Below are 13,946 nucleotides of genomic sequence, written 5' to 3' on the forward strand. Positions count from 1 at the left end.
GTAATGAGGCATTATTAAACCTTTATAAACCCAAACAGTGTGTGAGTCAAGTATCAGTAGGCTATCATTCCACATGTCTTCAATATAGAATATGAAGGTTTTTGATTCGTTTTTTGTGAACCAAATTATATAGATATATAACAAAAAGAATTTGTCAAAATGTAATTTGTCCATGTCTTGCTATTGTTTACATATATGAGGTACCTTAATGTGGAATTTTAAAATAACTAGACTTGTGAACTGCTTAAAGAAGCATAAGCCTTAATACAAGAAACGTCTTCAAATGCACACCTTAAAGCAGTTAAGGGATCACTTTTAGTTTGTACTTAGTTTATTGTTTGATATCTAACAGTTATTTATCCTGTTTAAAGCCTTATATTAGCGAAACTAAAACACTGGCTTTGAACATGCCACGTTAAGTGACTCAAAAGCGTGCTTTCTGGCTCTGTTCATGTTGTTATCAGTAAGAAGGATGCCTTCCTCTGTGAAACAGATTAGCTGCTAGCTATTGCTGAATGATCTTAGTTTAAAATTTGGCATCACACTTCAATACATTCAAGAGAAGGAGAATAAGAAAGAAGTTTTTGTAATTTTCTATGAAAATAGTTATTAGATAATAAGTTAAATAATGAAGATAAAGTCAATCGTCATACTGATCGTTAATTGCTCAGCCTGATCTCTGATTTGTCAATCTTCATCCAACCAAATAAAGCTCTGCCCCTACATTCACCTGCGGACTTGCATATCTGATCCTGCCAATTATGGTCTCACTGTTGATGACAGAAGATTAATCTCTACAGCGAGGCCAAAATATTTGAAGATTTAAATTTTCATTCTTCGTTCTAAACAGGTAAAAATTATGATCATAACTCCATTTATTTTAATGGCCTTATTCCGAATATGGCGACAAATACGCGTAACTTTTCTGTTACACTGTACAAGGTTCTATTTTTAAATCTTTTCTCTCAGTAGACAACTACTCTACCGTATTGACCAATGTCAAAACCACACAACTCAGGCACATCTCTCCCCGCCAGTAGCTTTCCCACAATCACCGAACAAAAGTCGCGAATGAGTCGTCTTATGTCATTCTTTACACTTCATATCATCATAAACTCATGGTTGCGTAGGAAGTGATCCTTGAGGGTATGTGATTTTTGCAATTTGTTTTTTTAGTGATACTAAGAGGCTTTTTTATGTTTTAATTAAAATGGAGTAAAGAATAATGTCTCAAAAAAGTAAATAGAGCATTTTAATATAAAAGCATACGTTCCTGTGCACTATGATACACCAGAACGAGTGTTTGGAGATATGGAGCTCTTTAGGGTAATACACCCATTTAAGTTAAAGAAGAAAATTATCTCCCATGTCAAATGTTTTTAGTATATACATTCGTTTAAAATATCAATTATTATCGTTAAGCTGTAAGAATTACAGGATTGCAGGATTGCAGCAGTGCAGTGTAATATTTACATTGCTTTATTTTTTTATTTGAAGCTTATTTTTGAAACATATCCGATTTTACATAAAAAAGGTTGAGTTGTTATTTGAGTAGCGTGAGAGGGGGAATGCGCCACTGTTCTTGGGGGAATGGCACACCTGCTTATATGTATTTTTATCTCTGTATTCAAAAACTGTACAAAAACCACTTTATAAACACGCAAGATAATAAACAATATACTCAAGTTTAGAATGTTTGTTAATAAACGTAATGGGTAACTAGCGGAGTAATAACAATAATCAAAATACAGAGTGTAACGAAACTCTACACAAACTTTAGCATTTTTGGTTCCGTGGACCAAGAGGAGCTAAAAACTAAATGCAACCAATAGTCTGCCTCTTTTCGTTTACCGTCTATCTGTCTGTATGTGTATTTTAGTATTTATTTTTTTCAGAAATCAATAAAGATAGAAAACTAAAATTTGGTACAACTGTTTTTCTTACAGTTTTCAATTAACAGAAAATTAATTTTATTTTATCATATAACGTTTCAAGGTAGCGGAAAGTTGAATTTTTAAAGCTCAATACTGTAAAATTAATAAGATTATGAAAACGCTTAAAGAATAATAAAATTTGTTCAATCTAATTACAAGCATTTTCACACCTAGGTCATAAAAATCGGTTAGTAAATAATATAAATATAAGCTTTAATTTAAAGATAACGACATTTTAAAATTTTAAATATAAATGTAACGGTTGTAATGACATGTGACAAGATATTTCGAGAGATTTCAAATTTAAATTCTAAATTTTGCATGAAACTTCATTTCTACATATCCATGGATGAGTTCTATGATCGTGTACGTTCAATCATGGAACTTGGCTGAGCGTCGTTGAAGCTTATAACTCATTAGGCTGACACAATTTGTTGAGTTCTATGATTTGTCGTGAAATTAGTTATAGACTTGTAATTTTGCATTGAACCTCATCGAAGCATGTTGCGCGACACGTTGTTTGGCATATTCCTACATTGTAATAATAACAAATAGCTTAGAAGAATGTTAAACTAATGAACAACTATAAATACCAACATAAAAGATAGTTAAGTTGGTGGCAAAGCAACCGTAGAGGAAACGGTTCCAACACAAGTAGGGACCTGAAATTATGCAAGGTTGAAGTTCAAGTGACTTCCCTGCGAATGATAGACAGCTGGATATAGCTGTAATCCTGTTGTATCACGTACTCTGTAAACACACACTCATTAAGACACGTCGATTGACGTGACAAATTCTCTGATGCAGTCTACATGCCCGATGCTTAGTATAGGTATCCATAGTGCAGGTGGCATCGGGAGAGTCTGCACCATTCTAAATATTTTTAGAATTTAGAGATTATTCATTCTAAATCTAACTGCTTTGAATCTTCAATTTTTAAGCAACCTTGCTTACGTGTTGTAGTCTTCCAGCAAAGAAACAATATTTCTCTGTTAATCTGTTGCCAAGTTTTAGCAGGTCGCAAAGAACCGCCGACTCAGTCAATACACCACTTCAGTTTTGTGTTTTATTTTGGTCTTGAGTTCTTGTTTGGTAAGAAAATGTATCTCAGCCTGTAGCTCCGGGTAACTTATGTTGCGTTTTAGAGGAAGATATTACATGCTAGATTTCTTCTTAGGCTGAGATGTTGCAAACGGAGCAATAATTCCAAATATTGAAGAAATAATAAAGTGCAAACTGTACACCCATGAATCAAAATAACCTTAGTACAGCCATTCTGTCATTAGGCATCTTTCATAACATTAGTACGCATTCTGTCATTATCAAAGGCAGTATAGTGGGGTCAAGCAAGACTGCAGTAGCCCAAAGCGTGTATAACCAAAGTGCAGAATATTGCAGGATTCCTCATGCCCTCTAAGGATTCTTGTGATGAGCCCCAATATCAAGTTGGATCCCTAACTAAATCCCTAACTATTTGAGATGTAGAAAGCTCGTCTTCTTCAAGGTGGTAGCTATATGAGGCTTGGGTCCGAGTTCAGTAGAAGGTGAAAACCGTGCGCTCCGATTGTTCACATAGCCTATTATTTGCAACATGCCACATCTTGATGCATGTTGGAAGATTCAGATGTCCAATCTGAAGTAATCTCTTACAAAGATGAGTGAAAAATAAAGGTGGAAAGTGCTTCATCATGAACATGGTTCACGAAGTGAAGTTTAGATTTAGAATGTGAATTTCAGAACAGCCATTTTTTTGAACGATTTGTTTTTTCTGGATAAAACAGAATCCTAGATATGCAAAACTTCCAGTCATCTGTATTGGTTAATGATAGCTAGTTATCTAGCTTAGTGCATATGTGAAGGGAGGGCAGAAAGTTAGTTTGAAAAGCGGGCTAAGCCCCAGAGATCATTTTGCATCATTATACAGGAACATAATCAAATTCTATACTATATCCTTCGTCCTCCAAATACAGGACGACTGAGTGTATACTTAGGACTTAGGCTGATCCTTGAGCACACAATAGTAAACACACTTTTAAGTTCTCTCGATATATCCATATATTTTTCATTCCTGTTTTTCATCACCGTGTACATGTCTTATTCGACTGTATAGAATTGGGGTATTATTTAATTTTTTGATAGCGATTATTCTGATCTTCTTATAGTACGCCTACTTAAAATTCATACAATCGTTTTGAAAACTTAAATTCTGTATACTTTTTGTATGCTATTTTTTTCCTAATTCGATATTTTAGGAATCGATGTACTTAGTCGACAAATATTCTAATATCGATAATCCCTTTGAAATCTGTTCGACTTTAGAGCAATTGAATTACAGTCGAATAGGGTTAGGATTAGGAAGGTGAGGTGTAGTTACAATCATCAAGACTAAACAACAGTTATATCTACAATAATTGTATAATTTGCCATTATAACATCAGCATACATATTCCGTAGGATTAAAACTGCAAATACGATGAGGAACTTATCCCTTAAATCAAGTGAGTACTTAATATCTCACAATTTTTGTAGTTAGGTTAGTACAAACTGTAAGAAAACAATCATTTTAATAGTATATTTATGTACCAATTTTTGTTATAAAACATGATTATTACACTTCATAACATTACAAGTACTGTTTTATTTGGTAATTGTAGGAAACTGTGTAGTAACCTAAAATAACACAAAAACATAACCTAAATAGCTAAGATGGTTTTAAAGGGTCTGAATATTTGGATAATATTTACATTAACCATGTTAGCTATAATAATATAAAGCCATGAAAGATCTTTTAGGCGGTTGTGTTTCTAATTCCACAGTAACTGATAATATGTTACAAATTTAGATTACTTCCCAATCATCCATCAATCTAAGAAATCTAATCAGAGTTTCTGGGTGGTCGAGGGTTATAACAAGTTCAGGAGGAGGCATTCAGTGGAGTAGATGGGTAGGGTCCAATAAGCGGACCCGGTTTTTTATATCGAAGAATATAATCATCGATACCTAATATTCGCATATCGAATCATAGACTATCAATCGATATAAAAGTAATAACAATCATATGTTTTAAATTAAAATGTGAATTTAATGATGTAACAAATAACCTCTACCATTAAAGACGACCATGTTAGCTCCTCTGACAGTTACATTTGTTACCTTTCCACAAATATCACATAATGGATTCTTAGGTAATAACCCAACATTCTGAAGCCATAAAAAACATGTTTTATTGTCTTTTAAAGCAATTTCGTGAAGCTTCCTAAGATTGACAGCCATTTTTAATACACAATGTTACTTATGTGAAATTTAAAATATTACCTTAATTGTATTATTTGAAACTGTTTACTGCTGTTCATATAGATTATTTAAGTTAATTGTTAAAAATAATTAATCAGTATCGATTGATTATATCGATGGTTATGATTAAGTAATATCGTTTGCCAATTTCGATATAAAACACCGGGTCCGCTTATTGGACCCTACCCGAGTAGATAATTGTACCAATATTCACGTGATAAAATTACAACAATTTTAGAGTAGGGCTAACAACTGCATATAAGGATAACTAATTTAAGTTTTTTGGAAATTTTTTTTCTTATTGTTGCAACAGCTTCTACCTCTATGGTGAAGTTTGATTGTTGATTTTCCTCTGTGCTTTTGGTCTTCTATACCTATATGCATCGTATTGGCACATCTCACTATTGAATTATCTATTCCAGGTTCATGATTGGTTGGATTTTCCTGCATTGTACATTTCAAAATAAAGATGTTCTTTGCGTTTTGTTGACGCCATTACCCATATTGTATTCGAGTTGTGTTGTGTTAGTAAGCTTCTGGAAGAACTATGGATTTATCTTCGAGTAGAGTACGATAAGCGAACCCGGTTTTTATATTGATTACTACAATCATCTATACTTAATATTCATTCATTGAATGCACATTTATAAATCATATCTATAGTCTTAATAACAATCATATTTTAAATTAAAATAATTAATATAATACTCATAGTAATGATCTTATAAATAATAAATGAGCTCTAATGATCAAACAAACGATTAGAACTGGAAATAGGAAATATATGTAATTATTTATGTTATTTTCTTCTGGGTAGCAATGATTAACCGCTTTCAAGAAGTTGTTAAAGTATATTCTCTATAAAACCGTACTTCTCTTCTGTACAAATACTCACAGATGTGATCTGCAAGCAGGGTGGCTGATACTTTGTTTCAAGGTCCTCCATGAGCTTTCAACTGTCTGTTATTATCTATAAAAGAAAATAAATGTACTGTATGAAAAATTCTTTATAATTTATACAAGTCAGTTATTTTTCAAAAATCAGTATCAATTGGTTATATCGAAAGTTATAATTAAGTAATATCGTTTGCCAATATCGATATAGAAAAGAGGGTCCACTTATCGTACCCTACCCTTTATCTTCTAAAAGAAAAGTGGTGATTGACCTAAAGACTATGTGTAGGTGGTATTTTTATTGTGTTTGAATGACGTACTAATATTAATTATGTAGTTTTTAGTTTTACATACCTTTTCTTTGTCTAAAAAAAATGTGGTGGCCAGTGTCCTCTAGCTGAGGTTACGCTATTGTTTTGTCGGTTGTTGACCTGGATCTATAACTAATTTTTAATACCCCGTTAACAGGTTATTGTCAGTCGTTGACCCGGATCAGCAAAGTAGAGCAATGATAGGTAATATGTACGTATAAATACTTAATTTCGTCTAACCAACTTCAATTTATGCACGGTGTAGGCAATCTGGTAGTATTTCTTCTTTCTAAGATTCATTGAAATATCTGAATTTTCAGCACTCTGTCTACAGGTTATTGTAAGTTATTGATCAGGATTAACAAAATAGCTAGACACGTTTTAGTTATATGAAAATTGTGCAAATGAAGGAATGGCTACAGTATAGTAAGCAGCCACCACTGCAATCAAGTCAGGATTCTAAATTATCTATGAGAAATACCTAAACTGTCAAATACAAAAACATTCTAATAATAGATACTTATAACTTTCAGCTCTTTATTAATGTATTGAATAACAATATTGTTCCAAATGAACTAAAACAAAATAAAATCATTTGCATGGTATTTGGGTAATGGTCGCAAGTAAAATGGCGATGTACATGTGTTATTTGTGTCATAAGCTGTCAGACATGTTTATCTTTCAAAATAGTAAAAAGTAACTAAATCTTACACTTTTTTGTTACATTTTATAAATACATTTAGCCTAGAAGGTTGTTTATTCATCACTAAATTGTTACTTTTTTAGATATAAAAATAGCTATATACTGTAATTTAAAATATTTGTAATATAGTAGTTCAGTTTGACGTTTTGTTTTGGTAGTTTAGATAGTCATGAATATCAATTCGATTTGATTGAGATGTTGACCACTTATTATACTCTAGCCAAAGTCATGAGTGTAAGGGATTCAGTTACTCATCTTATGGTGTAAGTTAAATGCCATAATCTTGTTAGGGCTCTTCAGATTCTTTTTTATCAAATTTCTATTTCTAACCTTAGTACTGGTGAAGCAGCATGTGAGTGGTACTTCATGTGGTAGCTGGAACTAGTGAAGTAGCATGCATATTGCTTCGTTCAACTCTCTAGTTTAGCTTTATAAAGAAGATTTGGCACAATATTTTTTGGTACCAATCATAGAAGGAGATTCCAATCCAAAATTATCGATTGATTTTATGGTACTTTGGGATTATACCGACCACACTAGTATGAAGAACACAAAAATAGAAATTTATAGAAACAAACATGATAGAACGAAAAAACAACTCTTCAATTACAAACTTACAAGCATTTCCAGGTATTGTGATCGTTATTGTTGTCGCTGTTATCTTATCTTTCTCGAGAATCCTGATTACGGCAGACCGAGCGGCATCACGTGATTTGCACGGTACATAATTGCCTTTCCATTACAATTCAATTTATATTTCTGATTAGCCCCTCTAGAATTTGATATTTTACTGATAGGTACTATCTCGAGGGATGTTTTTCTTTCGTCGACATCAGCGCGGGGCAGCACCGAAGGTGCTGCCAAAGCCCGCGCTGATGGCCGGAGGCACTCGCATTTTGGGTGGCGGAATGTGATCAAGAATAAAAACAAGTTTTTAGTGTTTTTTTAATAAAGAGTTTAGTTTGGTAAATGTTTGTTTTTGTTGAATTTTTGTGTTTGGAGAAATGTAGAGGTAAAACACGGAAGTACAACAAAGCGATGCACCAGCTGAACGGGCGGCGAGACTCTGCAATCACGTTATCTACTAGACGCTCGACTTTGACCTCTGTCTGAGGATGGGGAGGGGTTTGCGATAAGACAATTCCTGTTTTATATTGACGAAATATTGTTCTACGCTAATCTAGTAATCAGTAGAAACGAAATGTGAAATAACGATTCATGTCTGGGTGTGGTCGGTATAATCCCAAAGTACCGATTTTATTATATTTGTTTGCATAAAAATGAATGCACTAAATAAAATACTAATTACAAGTATTTTTCTCCTTGTAAGAAACACTCAAACGTTTACCTTTTAAAACTAATAGCACGTAGTATAATACTAACATGTATTATCATGTTTTATAAACTTTTTTGGAAACAATTTTTTTCTTCTATTATTTATTATTAGTTTTATCTGTTATTATTACTTTATTATTTATTAGACTATGATAATGTAACACTTGTACTTTTTTATGTACAGTGTTGACTGTTGAGCTTTTGGACAGACTACAAAGAGCTCAAAACTATTGCACTAGATTTATTTTCAATTTAAGACCTGTTGATAATGCAACTCCTTTCTATCAACGGCACTATCCATAATGAAATTGAAAGAATTCTTTGACTATCATATTCTTGTTCTTCTGCATTCTGTATGGATTACTAAATTATCTACTTATCTACCCAAAAGGTTTAATTTAATTTCCATCATCAATGAATCATCTACTTGTAAGAGAGCATCTCTTTTTATTCAAACCCACCCACCTTTCCAGTTTCTTCAATTTATTATATTAATATTGTTACATTATTTAGTTAGGTACTCTAATATCTGTATTTATTTTGGAATGATTAAAAGTAGGCTACTGGTTTTATATTAATGTTATATTTTGTTTCAGGAAGTATTATAGCTTGCAGCAAAAATATATTCAATAAGATGACACAATCTTCACTTGTTAGTAGGAGATTTGGTGGTACAGCAATGACAACCCAAACACAACCTCAAATTGACTTCTCTGAGAACAAAACAGGTAGATCTATAATTTTTGTTAAGAAAAATCTTTGAGATATCATTACATTCCCATCAGAATTTTTCTATGACAAGGACTGCTAAAAGGTATGCCAAAATAAGTTGAATATGGTACAAAAATTGATCTTATAAATATCTCAACCAAGTTCCATAGTCAGCTTTTTTCACCATTTCATTTATTTCTTCCATTATGGCAGCGGTTCAGACTTAACTTACAGTGTTTTGCTGATGTGTGTAATTGTTACCTGTTTCTAGGTAACAATTATTTATTTGCTATTACATTTTATTATTTTCAAGTAGTAAATAAGACATTTTGGAAAATGATAGTTACATCTACAAAAAATTTGAAAGGGATTCCTTCCAACTTGCTTCAATGCTTTGTTTTTTGTTTTGCCTTGTAAATAGAGTTTTGAAGTAAATATATGACATTGTCATGAACCAAATGTTTGATTCTATGCTAAAGTATAATGTTTGAGTACTTTTTGTTTGAAAAAATATAAAAAAAAAAATAATTTTATGTATAAAACTGGTTAAAAATACACTAATCTGGATCAGTGTCAAAAAATAGGAAATTTGGCCATAAATTTTTTAATGACGATTTTAGAGTATTTTTAGAAACTTTTTTAAAGTGGTGTTATTTACTTATTTATTTTTGCTAAGTAGATATAGTTTTCAGTTTACACATAGTTCATTTTAGGTAAAATACCAAAAATAACTCGATATGTTGACAAATAAAAAAAGTTATTGTTTTAAGTAAAAACACAAAGAAAAAACCCTAGCAGTTTTCACTTGTACCTATAAAATATGACTGGCACTCAAGGTTACCAAAATAACAAATTATTTTTAAATCAACAACTTGTAAGTAAAACTTACCAACTATAGTTTTGCACTCACTGCACACAGGTAGAACACAGGTATGACTCAAATACGTGGTAGAAAAAACTTACACAACTAAATATTTCCCCTCATTATTTCACCTTTAAAATAATATTAAGATGTAAAAACATAGTATACATATTCCTTGTTTCACGAGGTAATAAAACTACTTACGTTTTATAGGCTGGAATATAGCCTTATAACATAATAGAATAGTAGTGAGATTCGCAAATACATAATAAAATAGTATTTCTAAAACTGGCAATAGAAACTTGTAGTAGTATTGTAAGCAGAGCAGGATATAATAATAGCACACTTTTTTTAAGTACCTAAAAATATGATTTTTGACAATTTGTATCTAGAACTGTACATGACTAAAACTCAAAAGTTTTGCAAAAAGTTGCATTGCTAAACAGTCCGTCGATTTATATCATTGGGACTACTGGTTAAGAGTATACCTCAAATCCGAAGTGGCACTAATGTCCTGAGTCTAGGTCGGATCTGCACTACAATAATAAAAATAATGGTAATGAGTGTTGGCCAATTGGTTAATCAAGTTAATTAAATGCCCAACAAAGATAAAACAACACACAAATATCAATCATTCATGGGCCATTAGTGGTCCAGGACAGATTTGAAAAAATTTTGGCCATGTGCCATCAACGACTTATATCAGCTACTTGTAAAAACAGCATGAAACATTTAATGACACTTGTCAACACAAAAATGTTAAAGGTGTTGATGACACTCCGTAAAGGATGTACTGAATTTATTTCACTGACAATTGAAAATGAATAAATTTTACTGTAATCTGTGAGCATTTTGTTTAAATAAGTTAGCATATCAAAGGTTTTCAAATACTAGTTTGAGTTTAAGTTATTATTGATGTATTACTATCAATTATGGAATATTATTTTTTTTTTTTTTCAGAAAAAGTGTCAGTAAATCCAATCCACTATGAAGATTATTTTGAGGTAAAAAAAATGGTTACCGTGAAGGACTTGTTCAATGCCAGGGTTCACTACGGCCACAAAGAAGGTTCTCTCAACAACCACATGTTGCCATACATCTTCGGGTCCCGCATGGGTCATCTCATCTTTGATTTGGACAAGACACTTCAACTGTTACATCAGGCTTTAAACTTTATCGCTCATATAGCGTACAGAGACGGCATCATTCTGTTTGTGACACAATCCCCGCAGAACGGGTACCTGGTGGAACAGACTGCGCAGGAGTGCAAGGAGTTTGTGCACACACGACATTGGCGGCTGGGGATGTTCACCAACTCTACTATGTTGTACGGGGCGGTGACAAGACTGCCCGATGCGGTGATACTCTTCAACACCCTGACTAACGTGATGGAAGAACACCAGGCTATCAAGGAGGCGGCCAAGATGGCGATACCGACCATCGCTGTTGTGGACACAAACTGTAATCCAAATCTTATCACTTACCCTATCCCTGGTAATGATGACACACCTATTGCTATTCAGTTATATTGTAGACTGTTTAAAGAAGCAATACTCAAAGGGAAAGCGGAGAGGAGAAGAGTGTTAGAGATTTGTAAAAGTTGATTTGTTATTTCTAGCTAAATGTAAATATATCTAGTTTAGTAAATTGTTGTGTTATACTTCCCTAGACGTGAGCTTCATGAATTTATTCATCTTTGTTATTCGCCACATTGTGGATCTATAGGTTAGTTTTCTCTCAGCAAATTTCCCTTCTGGATTGTTTTAATGTTCTCTGTGTATGTCAGTAAGAAAATATTGATAGTAATGAATTTATGATTGTACATTACATTCTTGTCTACTCAATATTTAGCTGAACTTAAACTTGATAAGAAAACTCCATATAATTTAATATAAAGATAATTTTTATCATTTACAATCTTTAATATAAATTTGACATAGTCGCCCCTGCCATACTGGATTTACATAAACAGGAATTCTAAACATGACTCATGTCGGAAAAGTAATTTCTAATGTAATCCATAACCAAGCTAATAAATTATTAAATTTTAATCCTACAAATGTACGGTTCTAGAATACAGATTTTAAAATTATAATTTTTTTAAGTAGTATCTAAATAATTGGAACTATAAATTAAATTAATTTCAACACAATTAATTAACTGATATGCATCCTGATCACAGTATGTCATAGACTCACACCAAAAAAGGTTTGGAATACTTAAGGTTTTATGGCTGAGTTGTGCAAACGATGTCTCCAATTGTGAACATTTATGAACAACAGCTTTACCATTTCAAAAGCCAGGATAAAGAAAATTCAGCATAGCAGGATATAGTTGCTACAAAACCAAAAATGCAATAGAATTTAATAAAACAAGAATACTTGCTTATCTTCTATATTATTATCAAATGATAAGGGAAGTGTTAGGAATAATCACAAATTATAATAACTTAACCATACCGACAGACCCAGTTTGCACAGAATTTGTGATAGATTTGTATAAATTTGTTTAAATATATTGTTACTTACATAACTATATGTTGTATATCAATTTCTTAAGCATTAGACGCTGAATAATAGTAAATTAGTATATAACTGATACCAAGCTGTTTGATTTCTAAAAAGTAAAAAAATAAACTAAAATAAGTAAACATTATGTTGCGTTATGCCCCTTGAAGTCAATACTTATGGCATCAAACAATTAATTTATATTCAAACTTTTTGTCTACTTAAAAAAATTATATTTCTGTAAACTTTAGTGTTTGGAAACACAATATTTTACATTGTTAAACTGTTAATACATATACTTAAAATTATTATAAATGTGTACCCCTAGCTGTGTTAAAATATACTTTTTTTACACCTACACAATTAAATATTTTAATACTTTATCTGTAGTGTACAATGCCTATTACAAAGTATTTACTTACTTTTTAGTTAGATTTGTTTATTTCTTGACATTGACAAAGGCAAATAAACTTATACCCACAACAAAGTAAAAACAAATGCATGAAACACTTATTTTGAACTTCTGTTATTTCTACAGAGTATTTAACCTAACTAAGTACATGTCTTATGCTACATAGGACATTTAAAAAATTGGTTTTATTCAACAGCTGGTAAAATAAATACTTAAAACATAAAGGCATGCGCACCTTAGGTGACAATGGGGGACCAACCTACGCCTGAAGCATGAAAACTGTATTCATAGTGTCAAAAGTTGACAGCCTCTGCAGAAGAAGAAAGAAGTCATGATACAGATTGCTGAGTGGGGGATTGGCAGTATATTGTATGTTAACTTAAGTAAATATAAGCGTATTTGCACTAATAATATGAAATGTTGCTGCAGAGGTAGTGAGGTCTCTGAGGCCCATCACTCTCTAGAGGTCAAATGGCATTGTTTTGTTCCGGAGAAATTAACTTAGAGGCTATACAAAGTCAGAGAGTAAGGACTACTCAAATGTTACAACACATGCAGCTGTTGGGCTCGTAGATTAAAGAATTCATACAAAATTGCAATATCTCTGTTAATCTATGAAAAAATATTTCAATAATTGTAATGCTATACTTGTAAAATAAATTAAATACTTAAGTTTCTATTTTATAGCTACTTATTTGGTTTAAATTCATTTAATAGATAAACAATTACATGATTTACAATTATTTATGAACAGAATTAACTAGTGAAGTTATGAATTTAACAATTTACAATCTAGATATTACAGTGTTATATATGGGACTCCTGTTTTGAATAATGCAGTCAATTACAGCTCATTCTTGTACAAATGAAGTTTCATTCCAAATTGACATATGCATTTTTTCTCAAAATGGTACATTTAGTTATTTTTTGTTAAATTGGGTTTCATATCAGTTTGAATGCTAAGTTTAGGTCCAGATCACCTT

General features: G+C 32.0%; 1 protein-coding gene across 1 annotated transcript; it reads left to right on the forward strand.

Moving 5' to 3' along the window:
* The first annotated feature begins 4,241 nt into the window (after nt 1-4,241).
* LOC124360191 (28S ribosomal protein S2, mitochondrial) lies at nt 4,242-11,691 on the forward strand. Its single transcript, XM_046813582.1, has 3 exons — nt 4,242-4,432; nt 9,068-9,199; nt 11,005-11,691. Exons 1-3 carry the CDS (start codon nt 4,408-4,410, stop codon nt 11,646-11,648), a joined length of 801 nt encoding a protein of 266 aa, XP_046669538.1. The 5' UTR covers nt 4,242-4,407; the 3' UTR covers nt 11,649-11,691.
* The last annotated feature ends 2,255 nt before the right edge of the window (nt 11,692-13,946 follow it).

Source organism: Homalodisca vitripennis, chromosome 4, assembly GCF_021130785.1.
Source record: "Homalodisca vitripennis isolate AUS2020 chromosome 4, UT_GWSS_2.1, whole genome shotgun sequence".
Lineage (NCBI taxonomy): Eukaryota > Metazoa > Arthropoda > Insecta > Hemiptera > Cicadellidae > Homalodisca > Homalodisca vitripennis.